Genomic DNA, 22,022 nt, shown 5'->3' on the forward strand with positions numbered 1-22,022 from the left:
CTTGTCATTATGCAAACAAGGTTAGGCATCCGACAATGACATTTCCGCAAGCAGGACACGTAAAACCTGCAACTTGAAAAAGTTTTTGAGGAATACAAACCACGGAAACTCCTATTGACTATCATTCACACATCTTATCCTATAACAATGCAGCTAGATCTAACTGATATTGATAAAGTGTTAAGTTTCTACAATAAATGGTATTGAACTGTAAAATTAAAAAAACACTTCCACTATCAAGAGAATCCCAGACCAAGAACTTTGTTTTTTTATAAACAAATATTAAGACATTGAAAATTGAAAAAAGAAACTTTTTATTTCCTTAACTCAGGATATGAGCTTTTGTTAAAGCTTCCTCTTTTCTCTTTTCTTGATTTGATACATAATCGGCCCCACTAACCATTGAAGCAAATGTCTCTATTTAGAACAAGTGAGCCACCGCTTCTTACAAGCTTCATCATGCCATGTTTCTATTGCTTTTAGGCGGCCATTTGATGAATCAACGCCTATCCTTAATTTGCCACCTCATGCATACATAATTGAGCAGGTTTCTATCATTTAGTCAAGCTTCTTTAGCTTAGCATGTGATGACTACATTTGGCTTTGATTCGATGTATTTCATTGATACGCATCACATCTTAACAAACTTGTAGCAGCCGCCGTAATTTTTTAAATATTCCGTTGGGTTTATTCTGTTTATTTCATGTTCATAGTCCAAGCATATGATCATTCACCAATAGACTAGAGATTGGATGCTACTATGTATAGCAGTGGATTGAGTTGAAAAACGTGAATAAAGAAGTTGACAGCCTAGCTAGATCCTATAGTATAGATCAGAGAATATGGAAAAACTTAGAAAGATACACTGGTGGGAGATTAATCATATAAATGAAGTGGCTACCTTTAATAAATGAATAATGATTTGCACCAAAAGGTAGAAACCTGTTAAGAGAAAACTCTGATGGCTTTCCATCAATGGCTTGAGGAAGGGTTCAAACCTTCCATGGTCTTTGCAGCTCTTTTTCTGTTGCTGCTGCTTAAGTTTATCTTAAAGGAGAATTCAAGAAAAAGAAAGCTTAATCTCCCCCCAAGCCCTTCAAAGCTTCCAGTCATCGGTAACCTTCACCAGCTTGGTAAAATGCCCCACATCTCTCTCTGCCGTTTGGCAGAGAAGTTTGGTCCAATCTGTTACTTGCAACTCGGTGAAGTTCCTACAGTAGTGGTTTCTTCGGCTAAAATGGCAAAGGAAGTGATGAAGACCCATGATCTTGCACTTGCAAGCCGCCCTCAGATTTTTTCAGCCAAACACCTCTTTTATGACTGCACTGATGTTGTGTTCTCCCCTTATGGTGCTTACTGGAGGCATATACGAAAAATTTGCATGCTTGAGCTACTGAGTGCCAAACGAGTCCAATCTTTTTAGCTTTTGTTAGAGAAAAAAAAGTAGCTCGTCTGGTTCGTCGAGTAGAAGAGTGTTATCCTAATACCACCAATCTAACTAAGACTCTTGGACTGTATGCAAATGATGTTCTTTGCAGGGTTGCACTTGGGAGGGATTTCTCGGGGGCAGGGGAGTACGATCAGTATGGTTTCCAGAAGATGCTCGAGGAGTATCAAGCATTACTAGGCGGTTTTAGTATTGGAGATTTCTTCCCTTCCATGGAGTTTCTTCACAGCTTAACCGGCATGAAATCAAGGCTCCAAAAAACCTTTCGACGCTTTGATCAGCTTTTCGACAAGGTAATAAAAGAACATCTCAATACCGATAGAGAAACGGAAAAGCAGGACCTTGTCGATGTTTTACTAGATATACAGAAGAGTGAATCAGCTGAAATGCCTCTCACCATGGACAACGTCAAAGCCATCATCTTGGTCAGTGAAAACTTCTTTATTTGCGGCTGCTTTGCTTTAACCCCTTTTAGCTTAAAAAATGAACAGATGTCTAAATGTATAAAACGTGCAATTTTTGACTTATCATCTCCACAGAAACTGAAACGGGAAAGTGGCTATGTAAATGTTGCAGGACATGTTTGCTGCAGGAACAGATACAACCTTCATAACTCTCGATTGGGGGATGACAGAGCTCATCATGAACCCCCGTGTCCTTGGAAAAGCTCAAGCTGAAGTTCGAAGGATTCTTGGAGACAGAAGAGCTGTACTAGAAAGTGACCTGCCTCAGCTGCACTACATGAAAGCTGTCGTCAAAGAGATATTTCGATTGCACCCTCCTGCTCCTGTCCTAGTCCCAAGGGAATCCATGGAGGAAGTTACCATTGATGGGTATAATATCTCAACCAAAACACGATTTTTTGTAAATGCCTGGGCAATAGGGAGGGACCCAGAATCATGGGAAAATCCTGAAGCCTTTGAGCCAGAAAGATTTATGGGTAGCACAATCGACTTCAAAGGGCAGGATTTCGAGCTTGTACCGTTTGGTTCCGGTAGAAGAAGCTGTCCAGCTATTGCATTTGGAGCGGCAACTGTTGAGCTAGCTCTAGCTCAGCTGCTCCACAGCTTTGATTGGGAGCTTCCCCCTGGTATTGAAGCTAAAGATTTAGATATGAATGAAGCTTTTGGCATCACTATGCACAGGACAGCTGATCTGATTGTTGTAGCCAAGCCTCACTTTCCCCAAGAAAATTCACCACCGAGCTAGGTCAATATTTTCCCTCTTGTCATATGAATTCATTTTGCTTCCCTGCATGTAATCAGCAGAAAAGAAGAGAGAGTAAAGGTTAAAAGGAAAATAAAAGAGTCTAATGGGGTTTGCCAAGAGAGCTCGAACTGGATTTTGGTTTACTCGTCTAACACTGACAGCAGGTCAAACCAACCCAACATATGGCGAAGACAATGAATAATATACGTGATATAAGATGGTTGCATAGGATGAGCATGAAATTTTTGAAACTCGTAATTTGGCTATAAGTGTTTGTCTTGAGTGTACGATATATAGTTTTGAAGCTTGCAACAAATGAACCAAAACTCCAAATTATTATGACTGTTCTGCCCTATGATCCAGTTAGAATTCTATTTGTTTCTTAATTGTTTTGCAATATTAAGTTATTTTTTATTTTTTTTATTGCTTTTAGTATTTTATTCTTTTGTTTAGTTATCACATTTGAATTCTGTTTATTTTATTTTTTCATTTCAATTAAGAAAATTTTATTATAAAATAATATTTTAGTTTCACTTATTTTAATAAATTCACAATATTTAAAATTTAATAAAAATCCCAAAATCCTAGTTATGATTATTCAAACTTATCAATAATATTTTTATTATTTAAAATTTTTGTTTCTATTAGTTTATCAATTTTTTTACTATTCCGCATAACAATGCACAAAGCAAACCTCCAGGTGGGTTGACTGAACCCAATTCGTACCAACGGGGTATTATCCGCTTTGCATTATCTTCCACCAGACAAAAGGATAATTGTTTCTTGATTCATTCGTTCAAAACTTTGCTAAGTTGCCGGTGCACGATAGTTACACACCCATACTACATATGGACAAGCAATTTTAAGGTTATAAGAAATTATATTTAAAAAAGATGTAGGCATTGGAATTCACAGAACACTTTTTTTTTTTAATGTTATATAATTATCTAACATACATGATTACGTAGGAGCCGTTGGATTTTATTCAACGGTTGTGGAAATAACATAATTTTATTATTTTATATTTTCACAACTGTTGGATAAAAATCCAACGACCGCTACATAATCATGTATGTTACATGATCATGTAACATAACAACCTCCTTCACACAAACACACATAGCTATGCAGTAGCAATCTCAAATTCTATTTAACTGGTTAAGCAAATTTCCTTTGCAGCCAAGCTTGCTTTAACAAATTACAACGAGGCAATCGCTGCTCAACTAACTCATTACAGCACATGAAAGAAAATCACAACGCGGATGAAAAGCATAAAAAACACACGATAAGGAAATGATTCTATAGCTGAAATTCGCGAATGTCATTAGCTTTGTGAAGTACTCTAGCTTCAAAATTGGGATCCTCCACAAATCGCTGGTCACTTTGAGGTCAAGCATAACCGAGACTTTTGTCTCTCACACGTCTAAATCGACTGCTTCAAGTGCAGCCACTTAATCTCAGTGAGATCTTATATCCTGGATATAACGGCCCACTTGCTGAGCTCCAATAATCAAGGCATCAGCAGCCAGAAATACTCCGACCTGTTTCCAAAACAGATGGATATTAGTCTCACTCAGATAACTAATAAATTTAAGGCTAAACAACAGACTATTTTACTAAGAATCTAAGACAACAACTTCATAATTACCAGACGCGCAGAGTATAGTAATCGATAACCCCAACCTTCTCTGGCAGCTTGAGCTCTTTGTTGATCGGTCCAACTGAAAACAAAATAAATGCGCAAAGAGTACACTTTAATAAATCATAAATTTTTAACATCATCAGGACTAGTATATTTATTACCTCAGCTGGCACGTTTTATTAGACTGGTATTTGTTGCAGATGGTAAAGACGCTTCAAGCAAACAATTTTTTAAGTACTGAAAAAGTATTTTAGGAGTAGGCCCTAAGAAAATCCATTGAATCATGAAAAGATTTGTGATCTATCACCAAGAAGACCAGTCCAGGCATTAAGTCAGAGCACGTTTAGCAATGTTCTAACAATTACAACATTAAATGGCATTTACAGGATTTATTTTCCATCCATTTCAGCAAGACACAAGAAACTGCAGTAGATAGAATGATATCATCTGCTAACTAATTTTCGCACAAACTTAGCACTTGGTGACAGTGAGAATTATTGAATCCTTAATTCCACTCTCTTGCATGTTAAAGGAATGTTGCAGATGTACAATAAATTATCAGAAAAGAGTTTTAGAAATTATAAAATTATCTTTGAATATTCTCTAGATGAATGAAAGAAGAAGTGGAATATTACTGGAAGTCTCCAGCCTGAATATTATCAGAGCTTAACTGGGTGTTTAGGCCTTCAGGTTGAATGCAATCAAGACAAGTGCCAAGGGATTTCATAAACAGGAGATGTTTTTCAGATTCTCTTTCTATAGCAGTAAAACTGCATTCAGATTCTCTTTCTCTTGCAGTAAAACTGCACAAGGTATTCCTTCTTAATATCTATAAAATTCACTCCTCAATATCTTTTATAATTTCCAATATATTCCACCAATTTCTCAAATTTCCCACATATAAACCGTCCATAGCATGGATTATGACATATGTCATTTTCGAAAAAGAAGTACTTGGATATGAAATGTGAAGAAACGGGTAACAAAGCTGAGATGTGTACCCAAGGAACTCGGAAAGCCCTCCAATTCCAGCAAACTTCAAAGGCTGAGGACCTTCTCTGACAAGATCCTAATCCAAAATACATTCAGACTAGATTAAAAAAAAATTCATCCTATTGGAGCAAAATGAAAGAATGAAAAGAAGAAGTCAGTACCAAACGAAATATGAACACAAAATAAAAGGAAATCTGGAATTAAAAATTAGAAACATGTATACCTCTTCTTCAGCAGCCTCTAAACCCCCTTGAACCCAGAAGAGGTTTCTGTATCCAGCATTGTAAAGTAGCTCACAAGCAGCAAGAGACCTTTTAGAGAACTATTGTTAGTGAAGAATTTGCATGAACAAGTGTGCACTGAGGCACAGATTAAAATTGATTGATCTTAAGTGCCAATAAGTTCATCTAAAGATTCACCTCAATCCTTTCTGGCATGCAACAATCAGGTCAGTATCTTTTGGGAGTTTCTCCTCAACTTTTGATAAGAATTGCCTATAAAAAAGAAGAAAGAGAAACAATAACCATGAAACATAACGTTTACGCTTAAATAGATGCATGGACCCAAAAAATTGAGAACTTCAAAAGTAATTTAAACATACTTATTGTAAGATAATGTGGGGACACCACTCCACCAACCTCCTACACAATGATAATTCAATTTAAGAAGAAACATCCACAAAGTTAGGAATCACTAGTTTCAGTGTTTTCACTCCGTTGGCCAGTAATACCATGAAGGGCATAAGATTTAATTACGCTAATACAGAAATAGATGCAACTAAAGTATAAGACAGCATGATATGATACCCATTACAAAATTGGTGACCTTTGGGGGAAGAGATCCGGCATCAAATGTGTCATCAATATCAAAGATAGGAATCCAGATTGAGCCTTTAATCCAACCCTTTAAAACATAGAAAAAAAGATTAAGAAAACTTGATGATGATGACAAAGAAAATAGACATCAACAACGCCGTGGACAGTAAAAAAAATGTTCCAACAAATGAGGGAAAAGAGAGAAGCATAAGTATCGAAAAATTCTAATGACAGCATCCAACTAAGGACTAGCCTTATTTGACACAATAAAATATTTGAAATCAATCAACTTAACTAACATACGATTATGGCTCTTTTAAGCTGGAAAATTAATGGAAATTACAAGCATATCATGAAAATCATTACTACCACCAGCATAAACTACTGCAAAATGGGAGAAACCCATCTACATAACATTGTAGAAAAAGAAATAATTTTCACCTTTTTGCGCTCAGTAGATGGACGAACGTCAAGCAAGGTTTTGCTAGAGAGTTGAACTGCATAACCGGCTTCCCTTGGTGTAAGAACTTTTACTTTTCCGTCCCTGATCTACAAACACAAAACAGTTGAAACTACTAAATTAAGAGCTTCAAGATCAAGAGCATTATGTAAAAGAAGCTGAGGCAATGTCATCAGTATAATTGTCCAATAAACATAGTTGATATGTGTATTTTAGCGATTACCATATCGTAGTGCAATAATTTCATATAAACTTTATATTATCAGATTAGACAAGTAACATCACCATTTGAAATTTACTTTAGAAAAACAAAAAAGTGTGATTCTAATACATGAATCACTAAAAGGCAACGAAATTTTATTCCACAGAACAAGATTAATAGCCCCTCACTGACAATAATTAACAAGGGGGAAAATTTTTCATTTCATTAAATAAATCGGAATACCAGAGCGTCCCATCTCTTCTTTGCAGCAGCCATATCTCTCATTTGCTTCAGCTCATACTCTTCTCCACCAGCTTGCATCCGAATACCACCCAAATTCTTTAAAAAGAAAAACATAGAAAAGAAACAGAAGACAACCAATCTCAATTTTCTTTCTCCCCATTTTCCTTGGTTTTCTCGAGGAACGAACAGAGACAGTAAGAAAAGAGAACAAAGAAAATAATGAGAACCCATTAATCAGAACAGCCAATAAATGGAATATGTGCGTACAAAAGAAGGAGCAATGTAATATGGCGTAAGTCTGAGAGAAGCTGGCTTTGAAGAGTTCAAGTAACGAGCTTTAGCCAACAGTTTGTTGCTCTGTTCTTTGTGAAAACTTGCACGCGAACTCGTAAAAGAATTCAGACAAGGGAGTGCCAGAGATTCCATTTTTAAGCTTCTGAGATTGAGAATTGAAGTCTCAGGCTCTAAGCTTCGAAATTGCCTGTGCTCTGTTCTTACTTCTTACCTTTTTTTCTTTTTTCCTTTTTTTTTTTTTTTGAGATAAGTATGTCGTTCTTTTGTTACTAGTTTTGATAATGTTTTGTACTTCTTTTCTTACTGGTTTTGATAATTTTTTATAGAGTATTTTTTTGCTTTAACAAAATGACAAAACCTGAAAAGAAAGAAATTTATCTGGATTACCTTTGGACTTGGGTGTTCCTTGGTGCTATTCGCAAGAGTATGGGATTATCTTAAAGGAAAACAAAAAAATAAAGAAAAAATATTGAAATCATTACATAAACATTATATTATATATAGTATGCGATCAATTAGTTGAATCATTTGCAGACCCTTTTTTTAAAAGAAAGATAAATATTTTTTCTCAAGGATTATTATATTTTCATTATGGTAAGTATTACGACAAAACAATTCATTGCGCAAATTATTGAAAGGAAACATTCACTACATGAGTTTTTTTTTTTTTAAATTACCATTCACTATATTTTCATTACTCTTATTAATTGATCTGTTAATTAACTTATAAAATATTAATTTTATCCTTACTGAATAACTCCTAAAATGAAAAGAAAATAGTATAAATTAATATTATATAAATTTATAATTTTGTCCTACTATTAGTGTGAAACAATATCATTGCCGTTTAAATGGAGAAGCTATTTGAACCCATTTAAATACTCAATAAACCCAATTTCTCATGACATCCATCAACAAAATTTTAATTTTATAATTTTTCTTTAAGCACCCATCTGAATTCCTAAAGAGTACTGCTATTTACCCTGAATTTGCACCCTGAATTTGTGCCCCGAAAAACAAAACGCACCGTTTGGTTTTCCCTCTCCACACGTGTTACTTCATTTGCTTTCCACTTAACTTTCACTTTTGTTTTCACTTTTCCTTTTCCACTTAGCCCCGAAAAGGTAAACACGAATGTGACCACAGCTCCTATTTTCTTCAGACCTTCCATTTTCCACTTAGCCTTGAAAAGGTAAACACAAACGGGACCACGGCTCCGATTTTCTTCAGACCATGGCTCCGATTTCCACTTAGCCTCGAAAAGGTAAACAAAAACGGGTTTTTCACTAGTACTTCAATGAACTCCGCTTAAATCTTCAGACCTTCCCAAAAAAGCAAAGCGAAGGAAATAAGTGCTGCACAACTAGAACGCAACAAATAAAATAAGTGTTGCATGTTGACTGTCCTTCCCTCTTACATAAAGCAACTGAAGAAACACGTGCTTCAAAAGCAAATGGCAATCAAATTACCAAACGGTGCGTTTTGTCTTTCGGGGTGCAAATTCAGGGTAAATAGCTTTTTACATTCCTAAAATATCCTATTCACATATATGTCTTCACCAATATTAGTGAACATCAAAGAATATCATGTCTTTTCCAAACTAATTTAGATCTGTAAACTTAACAAGTGATTCTTCCAAAATTATTACTTTTAGAAATAATATAATTTTATTCATTATAAAGATTGTAATGGGGCAAGCTTCATAATTTTGATTTGGGAAGAGACTTTTGGAGGCTGCGCATAAATGAATTCAGGATTACCCTCTGCAAAGAGCAATCAAATTGCCACTTAAATTTTGATCATAATTTGTTAATTTGATGCAACTTCTTCCCCTCCTTTTTTTCCAAATCTATTAAGGATTTAAAATTCATGAAACTTGAAAAATAGCGTTGTTACTGGTTCAACAACAATTGAGATTTCATTTTGCATATGTTTCATTATAAGAAATGTTAAAATATCTTCCCTAAGTAATTCACAATGAGAAATGTTTTGTTTTGTCAACATTATCTTCCAACAAGTGTAAAAATAATTTCATATGTATTTAACAGAGGAATTTATAAATTTAGATCATGAAGAGACTAAGGGTTTATAAGTAAATTTATTTAAGGGTATATTTGTAATATAAAATTTTGTAGAAAAAATGGGTGCCAAAAGTATTTATTGGGTTCAAATAGCCTCACCCCCATTTAAATTTATAATAATAATAAAATGAAAATATTGGCCCTCCAATTGATCTATCACACGATTAATTGTAAATTAATGGATGCATAGTAAATTACCATTTTAAAAAAGTTAATATAGTGATGTGTTACTTTTCAATAATTTATGTAGTGATTTGTTATTTTGCAATATTTGCCATAGTAAAACGATAATAACCCTAAAATTTAATTACAAATTTAGGTTTCATTTGATGAAAGTACAATTTAGTCTATATGAGATTATCATTAGACTAATGGCAATGATCGAAATATATCAAATTGTTATTTTTAAAACGTTAAACGTAAAGAAGCGTTACTTTTAATAATTCATATAGTAATTTATTATTTGACAATATTTGACATAATAAAGGATAATCATTTTCTTAAAAGTCACGTCATGTGATTATTTATTGAAGAAATAATGAAAACTCTTTTTCACTTGTGAGAGATGGCAATTTTTCCCGATGGGATGGGATTGGGGCATATTTTTGTCCCATAAAAAAATTTAGGGCCGGGATTGAGACATTTTTTTATCACAATTACATAGCGGGACGGGAGTGGGATTGACAAATTCTGTACCATCCCGTCTCATTACCGATTAAGAATGAAAATTTTTTTAATTGGGATGGGATCCCGCAGGATCCCATCTCTTTTGGGACAGGATTAGGACATATTTTTGTCCCAAAAAAATATATAGGGACGGGATTGGGACGTTTTTTCATCCCATTTGCATATACAGGATGGGACTGGGATTGGTAAATCTCATCCCATCCCGTCCCATTGCCAACCCTTAGCTTCGTCTTTTTCAAGTCATTTTCGTTTTTTTTTCTTAAGGGTTAATTTTGGCCTGCCCCTAAATGTTTTAATATTTTCCACCGTGCCTCCAAATGTTTCAACAATTTTCACCCCGCATCCAATCCGTTAATTTGACCGTTTATTCTAATGGTCAAAGGGTAACTTTGGAAGCTCATGCCCTAAGTATTATTTGATGATAATAAATTAAATTTATTTGATAAGTTAATTGATGGAATTATTGTGTAATTTGACCGTTAAGAATTTTTAATATGAATATCAATTATTGGATTAACATTTTATGTCATTTACTTTTTCTCCAATTCAAATAAGGGGCATTTATGACATTTATTTATATTTCAAACAGCTCAGTTAAAAATAACGGTCAAATTAACGGAAATAGGTACGGGGTGGAAATTGTTGAAATATTTAAGGGCGCGGTGAAAAATATCGAAACATTTAGGGATTAAGCGGAAATAACCATTTTCTTAAATAATAATTATTATTTAGTTTGTCCAATACAAGTTCTTTTTAATAATAATAACAACGACAACAACAACACACAACAATTTATAGTTTCCTTATAAGTTTCTTGAAACATTTTTTATTCATATCAAGTTATAGACGGAGTAAATTATGTATGTTTCTTGTGAGTATCTGTTTTTCAATTGGCAAAAATGTACGATCTGTTCTAACATTGATAGCCTTAGTATTAACAGGAAGTAAAAATAAATGTTAATAATGTATATAGAGAAAGATGAAAGGAGCTGATTGTAAGAAACTATATTTGAGAGAGAAAATGAATTCTGTTTTTGAATTCATGATGATTTAATTGCATTAGATCATAAAAGAATTATTAAAAAAAAAAAGATTCGGTGGCCATTTATAGTAAGCTATTAAGGCAGTTATTTATGATAAAGTTATTAAAACTTTGTTTAATATAGTTTTTCAAATAGAGCTCACTTAATTATAACTTTTATTATCATAACTATTATAAGTAGAGTTTTCATAAAAAAAAATTATTGTTTGGTTATAAATGAAAGTTTTTATTAAAAATTAAAAATTAATTTAAGAGGCAAGTTTTTAAAGTTATATTATCAAATAAATTAAATAAGATTGTCAAATAAATAAAAAATATGTTAAAACATTTTAACATTTCAAAAAAACTCTTAAACATGCATTCGTAAAAACTCAAAGTTTGAAATTTTAATAGTAGAGATAGTAGAGGTAAATAACTCATTTAATCTTCAAAAACTCTATTTAAAAAAATAACTACAAAAATTTTAAAAAGAGCTTATAAGATTAAATAAGTACTTATGGCAATTAAATAAACCATACCAAATAAGCACTAAGATAATTAGCAATACCAATCAAGCACTAAGACAATCAGCAATATCAAACAGGCACTAAAACAATCAATATGAAGGCTTCTAATGGAGGAGAAAAACTTGTGAGATTGTCCACTATCTCATATTGCAGAAATTTTATAATACTTATGTATGAGATACCATGCCAACCATATCATAAATAAATGATGTGATGACATGTATGCATTTATTTTGAAAAATTACATGCAAATGATAGTTATATAAAATTAAACTACACATGTCATTCATACATTAATTAATTATATTATCTCTAATAGTTACTCCTTCTACTAAGGTGATAAAGACATCAAAGAGCCATAGATCCTACCATTGATTTTATTGACTTTTCAAAATATTAAATTTTGTGGACCTAATGTAAGATCTACTAAGGGTTCCAAATTAACACTTACTACTCCCATACGACAAAGACAAAGGTTCTGATTAGGATTGAAGTTCTATTTTATAACTACAACTGCTGTAAAAAAAAATCGTAGTTATGAAACAAAATTTAATTATACGTAGTAAATATAAATTTTAAATAATAATTTTGATAAAATTATTAAATATATAATATATTTTTTATTATATAAGTAAAAAATCATATTAATATATCTTTCAACCTATAGCAGCTAGTATTTACCAAGCATTTTAATACTATATATTTTAAGTTATAACTGAACAATCTCAATTTCAAACGCACCGACAAACGCATCGATGGTGACTCAAGATGGTGGATAGACCCACATAGATTTTTCTCTCAATATGCAGATAAGTCACGCACCGACAAACGTATCGACAGTGGCTCAAGGTGATGGATAGACCCACGCAGATTTTTCTCTCAATATGCAGATAAGTTGCAAGTGATTTTACTGATTTTGGTGGATAGCCATCGATTACGGAACACGCTAAATACAATGGCAACATTTTTATTACTATTATTTTCACTGAGACAATGACATTTACTCTGATCAACAATGGAATGCTTTTCTTTTTTAATAAAACAAAGAAAAAATTCAGATCACACCAACATATAATCATTTTTTTTTCTTTTTTAATAATAATGTGTTACAATTCAAAGTTTACTAATACTTATGGCTAAAAATTGATATGTATATATATATTCATATTGGAATATATCTACACACAAATACTAGAAGAATATACTTTCCATACATTTGTGAGAGATATACCAAGTCCACAAGATGGGGCACCGGAAACTGATTCATTGCCAACTAGGCTCAGTGCAGTCATGATGAACTAAGCATCACATTTCTATATATACATAATAATCAAATCTTTCTCATACCATCAATCGATTCACTATCTAAATTCCTCATCTGCTCTGAAGCAACATCAAAATGACTTCTCAATTTTTCTTGATGCTCGTAGTAATTACAAGCACATCATTTGTGTTCATGCTATTTATCAAGCTGCAGGAAAAGACGAGAGTTCGAGCAAAGAGGCTCCCTCCTGGTCCTTGGAAGCTCCCTGTTTTAGGAAATCTGCACCAACTTAACGGGGACTCACCCCATGTGTCCCTGCAACACCTTTCAAATGATTATGGACCACTCATGTTCTTGCAGCTTGGCTCTGTTCCCACTTTAGTAATTTCCTCAGCTGATGTTGCCAGAGAAATCTTCAGAACCCATGATCTCATTTTTTCAGGAAGGCCTCGATCATATGCTGCAAAAAAGTTCAGTTATAACTTCAACAATATATCACTCGCACCCTATGGTGAGCACTGGAGGGCGGTCAGGAAGATTGTAATAATGGAAATATTGAGTTCAAAGAGGGTCCAATCATTTCAGGCAGTGAGATATGAAGAGGTGATGCTTATGCTTCAATTTATAGCTCAATCATTAACAAAGCCAATTGATCTAAGCAGATTGACACTTCTGCTATCCAATAACATTGTATGCCGTGTTGCATTTGGTCAAAAGTCTGACAGCGGAGAATATAATGGCAGAAGCAGATTTGATGAATTGCTGCATCAAGCACAGGCCTTGTTAGGCAAATCTAGTATGGCAGACTTTCTTCCTTGGATGGGGTGGCTTAACATGTTTAATGGTGTTAAAGCAAGCATAGAGAAGACTTTCAGAGAAATTGACAACTTCTTTGATGAAGAAATACAGCATCATCTTGATCCTAGAAGGCCTAAACCCGAACATGAAGATCTGGTCGATGTACTTCTCCAAATTCATAGGGACGCGGATGCAACCCTGAACTTTAAACAAATTAAGGGTGTCCTCATGGTATGTGTGTCTGTGTATATATATATATGTTATGTACTCAATAGTCAGTACATATATGCAGTCTTCTAGATCTTTATTAATTTCATCATTAATTATTTACTCCTCTTTAATTAAAACCTGAAACTGATAAGGGAAGAACAATTGTTAGGACATATTTGTTGCGGGGACCGATACATCTTCGGCCACGCTGGTTTGGACAATGGCCGAGCTTATCAGAAATCCATCCGTGATGAGAAGAGCACAAAATGAAGTAAGGTAGCGTTTATTTTTTTGGATTGGAGTGGAAATTCTGAGGAGTAGGAATCCTAAGATTGGGAGTGTGGAGTGGGAGTGAGAGTAGATTGTTTACTTACACTAGAATGGAAGCATGGAATGGAGATCAGAATCCAATTTATGTGTTTACTTTATCTTGGATTGAGAGTAAATAGTTTTAAATTACAATTTTATCTTTATTTAAAGAATTATAGTTTTTAATTACAAAGTTAATAAAAATATATATTTAATGAATAAAAATTTATTTTATTATATTTGTAAATTTATAATAATTATTAATATTCTTAATTATGTACATCACAATTTTTTATTAATTTTAATTTTAATTATATAAATTAAAAATTATTGATAAGGGCAATATAAATGAAACATTTTTACTATTAATATAGTACGAAATTAATATTTTCTTAGAATAAACTATTTATTAGTATTAATTATTAATATTAAATAAATATATTACTATTATTTTTAAATAAATATAATAATATTATATTTTCAAATAAAGATGGTATATAGTAATCTTATTAATTCTCTATTAATATAATAATATTATTTTTAAGTAATTTAAACTTAGAATCAAATCAAATTATTATTTAGGTAAATATAATAATATTATTTAAATATTTATTAAATATAATTATTGTAAATTTAATAAAAGGAGGGTAAATATAAAATGAAAAATTATTTTATTTAATATAATTATATTAAATAATAATATAATATTATTTAGTACAAAATTAATATTTTCTTATAATAAATTATTTATTATTATTAATTATTAATAAATAAATATAATAATATTATATTTTCAAATGAAGATAGCATATAGTAATATTTATTAATTCTCTATTAATCTAATAATATTATTTTAAAAAAATTTTAACTTAGAATCAATGTAAATTATTATTTAGTTAAATATAATAATATTATTCAAATAAATATAATATTATTTATTATATTTTATTAAATATAAAATATTAAATTAAATAAGAAAAATGGTAGAAATGAGAGAGGTGGGAGTGGATTCCCACTCCCACTTCTCACTCCAAAAATGAGTGGAGTTCACGGAGTGGGATTCCCAATTCTTCTCCAAATTGATGAAGTAAACACTGGAGTAGGAGGAATCCACACTTCCCACTCCTACTCCAGCAAGTAAACGCAGCCTAAGAGGAGTCGTCAAGGGAAAAGAGGCGGTGGAGGAAAGCGATCTCTCCGAACTGATGTACCTCAAGATGGTTGTAAAGGAAGCACTGAGACTTCATCCACCAGCGCCGTTGCTAGTCCCTAGAGAAACTACTGAGGATTGCAGGATAGGAGAATACGAAATTCCTTCAGGGACAAGGGTGCTTATTAATGCAAAAGCCATAGCAACAGACCCTGAGTATTGGGAACATCCATTTGAGTTTCGACCTGAAAGATTCTTGAATAGCTCAATCGATTTCAAGGGACAAAACTATGAGTTGATACCATTTGGAGTAGGCAGGAGGGCATGTCCCGGAATTAATTTTGCCATCCCATTAATTGAGCTTGCACTCGCAAGTCTGTTGTACAGTTTCGACTGGGAGTTGCCACCAGGGATGAGAATTGAAGATTTTGATATGGAAGAAGCGCCCGGGATAACAATGCACAAGAAAACTCTTCTTTTCCTGATGGCCACAGCCTACACATCGACATGATCATCAAATCAAACAACAAATAAGTCTGTCGTGATCAAATCAAAACGGGAAAAACGTTTAACGTCTTTAATTGATTCTTTATACTGTTTTGGTGTACGATGGAATGTATCAGTAGGAAGAGCCTCAATTGATAATAAATTTTCCTAATTATTTGTTGTACGACGTGTTGTGTGCGAAATGCGGAATGAAGGGCACCAAATAATCATAGAAAAATAAAGAATACAAAATTTTATGCAGTTCAGTAATTATACCGACGTCCACGGAAATAAAAGAAAATAATTGTATTACTAATCATTATTATAGTACAATATTTGAGTTAAGAAATTTCATTTTTCAAAACTCAAATTCACCTAGTACTTTCACACACACTTGAAAGTAAAAAAACCTATCAAATACACACACTCTCCAATTGCTCACATTCTTAACAATTTTTCACTTCAATTGTTGCTCTTAATTTTTTAGATGATTTCAATGAACGATTGTTCCTCTATTTATAGTTGAACCTTATCATTCATGTCAGTAAAAAGTCTTGAGCACCTTTCAAATTTTTAAGGTTCGGTGCCAACTTTTCAAGTTTTGCATGTTTAACCACATGTATATGTCTATTTCCAAGCTTTGGTGCTCATTTTTAAACACGTTTTGGCCAATTTTATCAAGCCTTTATCATAAAACTTTTCTTTGTCAAAAAAACTTGGTTTAACTTTCACACCCCGGTTAAATTTCTGATAAATTACAAGTTTAATTTCTCACGACATTTTATTGATATTAATTATATTATTAGTGATAGCTTAATCACGTTCCATTACGAAATTGCAAAGGATCTCTTCTGCCGTTCTGCCTCCGCACATTTTATTTTATTGCTGCTGCTTCTTTTTCTTCACAATAACATTCTCCACGAAGAGGTGAGCATTAATTTTGGCCCACATGGTGGTGGAACCGTTGGAGCTTTTGTTTCTTTCCAGAAATAAGATTACGTTTGGGAGCTTTCGTTTTCATCTACTGATAGGATAGAATAAAATTTAGTTAAAAATTAATAGGATTATAAATTCTTATTTTTATATGAATTTATATGGGATAAAATTAAATGAAGAATTTGTGTTCTTTTTATCACTATTTTATTTTTCATTAACCTACTATTGGAATAAAAATTAAACACAGAAGTTAATTTCATAATTTTTTTACTTGTAATTTTATTTCATATAGAATATCAAAACTTTATTCATTAATTTATTTAAAATTAAAATAAATAATTATTAATATAATTTAAAAATATTATATTATTTAAATAGCTATTTGACTTTGTTAAATTAAATTAACATAGTCCTTTCTAATATCACATTATAATCTAATTTAATCTTAAGAGTTAATCAAATTTAATTCTACCTTCCAAATGTAGGCTAAGAGTGTTTGGCTGCTGTGCTTCCTTTTCTGTCCTATCCAAATTATTTGGATATCAATCAATGATCGAGTTGGCAATCTGTCGTCTTTTGTTCTGGAAAACCTGAAAGAAAGATTAATTAATAATTTAAACAGCTGTTAACACTCACGGCAACAGGCTTCGTATCCTCAACAGAAATAGAAAATCCTAATTTCAACTTTTTATTATTTTATTTTGGTTTTAGATCCCTAATTTATGATATTTATATATGTGGTTACTGCATGAAAATTTGATATGAAAAATAAAAATTCGGAATCCAACGAATAAGGGAAATTATATATTAATAACATAACATTGTAAGTTAGTAAGAAGAAACCCAAAGATTTTGGGATTTTTATTACTAAATTCGCTCGAATGGATCTCTATTTAAAATAATCTTGTATAATAAATAATATTAAACTTATTCCATTTATATAAGAATTTCTATATGATATTGTATGAATTTTTGCCGTATTGATAATGTAGTCGTTATTGACCCTTGAATTTAAATGTGTTAATTTTTACAATTGATTTAATTTAGTGGATAAATAACTAATTACTTAACAATTAATAGATAATATTCAAATTCATGGATACAATTATATTTTTTGTAATTCCATAAATATTTTCTAAATCCCCAGCAAAATTAAAAATTAAATATGCAAATATATAAATTAGTCTAGATGTGTAAATAACAAATATGGATTATTAAATCTTCAACAACACATGTTAATTTAGACCCCTTTTTTCATTTATAGTTGGGACAATACGAGTTTAAATTCTTAGTTTTATTCTTTGTCTTTTTTTTTTTTTAAATTACTCATTGACAAATATTGAGTTGAATTCATTGTTGCAATATTTATTAATCTAGTAAACTTTTTGTTGAAAATGAGATAATAATAAGAAGATAAACTAAGATTGAATTGTGTTAATATTAAAATACTAAATTTTACAAGGAAATATAAAACTATTAATAGACTGTACTTATTTCTTTTTATTGTTTAATCATTAAAAAATATTTAACAGATTTAGTAATTAGTAAATTTAATTTTTTAATAATTAAAATTAAAATATTATCCTAACTAACTTTTAATTTTATGAATTGTTGATTAAATCTAATGATAAATATTTACACCACTATCGATGCTGTAATTTTTATAACAACATCATAGAGTGACCCTTTATATAAAAATTATTTTTGCAACCCTTTATTCCCAATTTTCTTGAATTATAATTATACTTTGAATTATTGACTTTGTTGGTGAATAAATGTGGTGTTTAACTGTAAATATTTCGTTGTATTCTGACTTCAAGTTCTTGTGTTAAAGGTTACAATTTTCATGTTCCCCATTAAAACTCGTCCAAGTTTTTGGTCCAGTTTATTTAGTATCTAGCTCTAAAATCTGATAGTTGTTCTTTATTTGCTTGGAGTTGAATGCCAAATTTTGATCAAGTATATGCTCATCCACACAATAAACTTTCAGACATTCTCTATTTGAATGGCTGCAACGGACGTTTCATGGTATAAGGTTTAATATGTCAAATTCCGTTGCCCACACCACACTAGGACTTGGTGGATGATGATGTGATGTTGATCAAATTCCCGATTTATCAAGAAGGTTGAGATCCATCGACCACTGTGTGACAGCATGTCTATTATGCAATGAGCAGCCGCCTATATTGAGTGATTGAGTGAATGATCCATAAACATGTTGCCGCAAGTTATAAAAAAAAAGGAATTATATCTGCACCACCTTTTCTTTTGTCGTACGAATGTTGAACCACTACAAAATTTTAATGTGTATATTGCATCAATTTTATTTTTAAATTTGTATCAATCAACCATTTTAATACTAAAAGATAGTCATTTTATCTCTAAATGAATTAAAAGACTATTTAATTTTATAAATTTTTAAAAAATAAAAAAACTATAACTATAAGAATATTCCTGAGTTTAATAAAAGAAATAAATCTTAAATCTAATATGTTAATTTTTTATAACTATACTTTCATTTAAAAATTATCATACTAATTTTTTATAACCATAATTTCATTTATTTTGTATGGGGAAGTTTCTTAATGTTATTTATAGGGAAGTTTACAATAATTATATGGAGTTTTTTTCTTCATGTTAATTTTTTTGTAAACTTCATTATATTTAATTTAATTACAAAAATTAAATAAAATTATAATTACAAGATGTTATTTTTTTATAATTATAATTTCATTAAAAATTATCATCTTAGATTTTGAGATTTATTTATTTTATTGAATTTAGGGATATTCTTATAATTATAGTTTTTTTTTTCAAAAATTTATAGGATAAAATAGTCTTTTAATTCATTTAGAGGTAAAATAGTTATTTTTAATGTTAAAATAGTTGATTGATACAAGTTTAAAAATAAAGGTGGTGCAAAATACATATCAAAATTTTATAATAATTAGATGTACATATAATAAAATAAAAATAGTGTCGAAAAAATTTCCGTATAAAAAATGATCAGGATAACAAGGAGAGGCTGACAGCCATTTTGTTGGCTATTTTCGTAAATGACACAATTATCAAACAACTGTTTCATTTGCTGCCACACTTGAAAAACCAGCAGCAGTGAGCAGCGGCACCGTTTCAACACTTTCTTCTCACTACAGAGTACATGCTACAGACTAAAGAGTGCAACTGCGCTATGATTTCTCAATTTTTCTTCCTTCTCTTGTTAATTACAACCTCATCATTTGTGTTAATATTATTGATCAAGCAGAAAACTAGTAAAGCTCAAGCAACCAGGCTCCCTCCTGGTCCTTGGAAGCTCCCACTTATAGGAAATCTGCACCAACTTACCGGGGACTCACCCCATGTATCGCTGCAAAAACTTTCAAACGAATACGGACCCCTCGTGTTCTTGCAACTTGGCTCACTCCCTACTCTAGTGATTTCCTCAGCTGACGTTGCCAGAGACATCTTCAGAACCCATGATCTTATTTTTTCAGGTAGGCCAGAGTTATATGCTGCTAAAATCTTCAGTTACAACTGCAGTAACATAACTTTTGCCCCATATGGCGAGTACTGGAGAGGGATCAGGAAGATAGCAATCTTGGTATTACTTGGTTCAAAGAGAGTCCAATCATTCCAGGCAATGAGAAATGAAGAAGTGGCGGATATGATTAAGATCATAGCTCGATCATCAGCAGAACCGACTGATCTCAGCAGATTGATATTTCTGCTAGCAAATAACATCATATGCCGTGTCACCTTCGGTAGAAAATACGACAGCGGAGCGGATACTGGGACAACTAGGTTTGATGTCTTGATGCGGGAAATGCAGGCCGTAGTGGCGGAGTCCAGTATTGCAGATTTTTTTCCCTGGATAGGATGGCTTGACAAGTTTAATGGCCGAGAAGCAAGAGTAATGAAGATTTTCAGAGAACTTGACAGATTTTATGATGAAGAAATATTACAGCAACACCTTGACCCTAGAAGGCCTAAACCTGAACACGAAGATCTTGTCGATGTACTTGTTCGAATCAAAAGGATTCAAGTCAAGCGGTAGCCGTAAGCAATGAACAAATCAAGAGCCTCCTCACGGCATGCTCGATATATGCTAGTTCTTTTATTACTGATCCTAACTGTCTTTTGTTAACCATTTTAAAGCATACATTTCTATTAGGACATATTTGTTGCGGGGACCGATACATATTCGGCCACGTTGGTTTGGACAATGACCGAGCTTATCAGAAATCCATCCGTGATGAGAAGGGCACAAAATGAAGTAAGAGGAGTCGTTAAGGGAAGAGAGGTGGTGGAAGAAAGCGATCTCTCCGAACTGATGTACCTTAAGTTAGTTGTAAAGGAAGCACTAAGACTTCATCCACCAGCGCCGTTGCTAGTCCCCAGAGAAACTACCGAGGATTGCAGGGTAGGAGAATACGAAATTCCTTCTGGGACAAGGGTACTTTTAATGCAAAGGCGATAGCAACAGACCCTGAGCACTGGGAACATTCCGTTTGAGTTTCGACCCGAAAGGTTCTTGAATAGCTCAATCGATTTGAAGGGAAACAACTTTGTGTTGATACCATTTGGAGTAGGCAGGAGGGGATGTCCTGGAATGAATTTTGCCATGCCATTAAGTGAGCTTGCCCTTGCGAATTTACTGCATCGTTTTGATTGGAAATTGCCACCAGGGATCAGAATTGAAGATTGGATATGGAAGAAGCGCCTGGGATGACAATGCACAAGAAAACTCCTCTTTGCCTAGTCTCTACACCTGCCATTCGTTTTTAAAAACATTAGATAGACAGCAGCATTGCTTATGTATTGAACATATTTTTCTGTTATTGTCAGTGTTACTACTTGTTTTTACCACTTCCCCTGTTTAATTTGAAAGTTGAGGCCCCTTTTTGTAACCCTTAAATACTGTTTCTCTTTTTTAATGATTGAGCCCCAGCCTGCTAGTTATAATTTAGTTGCAATTTAACCCACCATTGTCTTGCACTTGTTTGTACCCATTAAGGCCACTTTTTTTTTTTTAAAGTAAAAAATAATAATTAAAGTATGGTTAGTATTCTTATCAAAATCCATATCTGCGATCTTTTTAGGATATGTAATCTGGTCCCTTTTTGTAGAAATTGGACGTAGCAAAAAATACAGTGAAAAAAGAAAACAAAAGCAATAATAGAGTAATAGACCAAGTGAACCGCAATCCGTATTCGGTCAACATGTTTATCATTTTCTGTGTATGTATATG

The 22,022-nt window shown here is 32.3% G+C and overlaps 2 protein-coding genes and 2 pseudogenes across 2 annotated transcripts; 3 read left to right on the forward strand and 1 right to left on the reverse strand.

Moving 5' to 3' along the window:
* The first annotated feature begins 367 nt into the window (after positions 1 to 367).
* On the forward strand, positions 368 to 3,079 carry LOC18048257 (annotated as a pseudogene).
* Positions 3,080 to 3,737: 658 nt separating this feature from the next.
* On the reverse strand, positions 3,738 to 7,601 carry LOC18048258 (rhodanese-like domain-containing protein 11, chloroplastic). Its single transcript, XM_006439896.2, has 10 exons — positions 7,279 to 7,601; positions 7,012 to 7,107; positions 6,548 to 6,655; positions 6,098 to 6,194; positions 5,893 to 5,932; positions 5,711 to 5,785; positions 5,515 to 5,602; positions 5,300 to 5,367; positions 4,305 to 4,377; positions 3,738 to 4,197 (listed from the first exon to the last, which is right to left on the reverse strand). Exons 1-10 carry the CDS (start codon positions 7,435 to 7,437, stop codon positions 4,114 to 4,116), a joined length of 888 nt encoding a protein of 295 aa, XP_006439959.1. The 5' UTR covers positions 7,438 to 7,601; the 3' UTR covers positions 3,738 to 4,113.
* A 5,423-nt stretch (positions 7,602 to 13,024) lies between these two features.
* LOC18048259 (cytochrome P450 71A9) lies at positions 13,025 to 15,863 on the forward strand. The gene is made up of 3 exons (XM_024189202.1): positions 13,025 to 13,914; positions 14,063 to 14,169; positions 15,356 to 15,863. Exons 1-3 carry the CDS (start codon positions 13,042 to 13,044, stop codon positions 15,861 to 15,863), a joined length of 1,488 nt encoding a protein of 495 aa, XP_024044970.1. The 5' UTR covers positions 13,025 to 13,041.
* Positions 15,864 to 19,934: 4,071 nt separating this feature from the next.
* Positions 19,935 to 21,559, forward strand: LOC18048260 (annotated as a pseudogene).
* The last annotated feature ends 463 nt before the right edge of the window (positions 21,560 to 22,022 follow it).

This window comes from Citrus clementina, unplaced genomic scaffold (assembly GCF_000493195.1).
Source record: "Citrus clementina cultivar Clemenules unplaced genomic scaffold, Citrus_clementina_v1.0 scaffold_3, whole genome shotgun sequence".
Taxonomy (NCBI): Eukaryota; Viridiplantae; Streptophyta; class Magnoliopsida; order Sapindales; family Rutaceae; genus Citrus; species Citrus x clementina.

Coding starts and splice junctions, on each gene's coding strand:
- LOC18048258 (XM_006439896.2), bottom strand. CDS start 7,437: ATGGAATCTCTGGCACTCCCTTGTCTGAATTCTTTTACGAGTTCGCGT. Junction 5,786..5,892: donor CCCACATTATCTTACAATAA/GTATGTTTAAAT, acceptor TCTTTTTTATAG/GCAATTCTTATCAAAAGTTG. Junction 5,368..5,514: donor TAGAGGCTGCTGAAGAAGAG/GTATACATGTTT, acceptor ATTTTGGATTAG/GATCTTGTCAGAGAAGGTCC.
- LOC18048259 (XM_024189202.1), top strand. CDS start 13,042: ATGCTCGTAGTAATTACAAGCACATCATTTGTGTTCATGCTATTTATC. Junction 13,915..14,062: donor AAATTAAGGGTGTCCTCATG/GTATGTGTGTCT, acceptor AACAATTGTTAG/GACATATTTGTTGCGGGGAC. Junction 14,170..15,355: donor AGAGCACAAAATGAAGTAAG/GTAGCGTTTATT, acceptor ACGCAGCCTAAG/AGGAGTCGTCAAGGGAAAAG.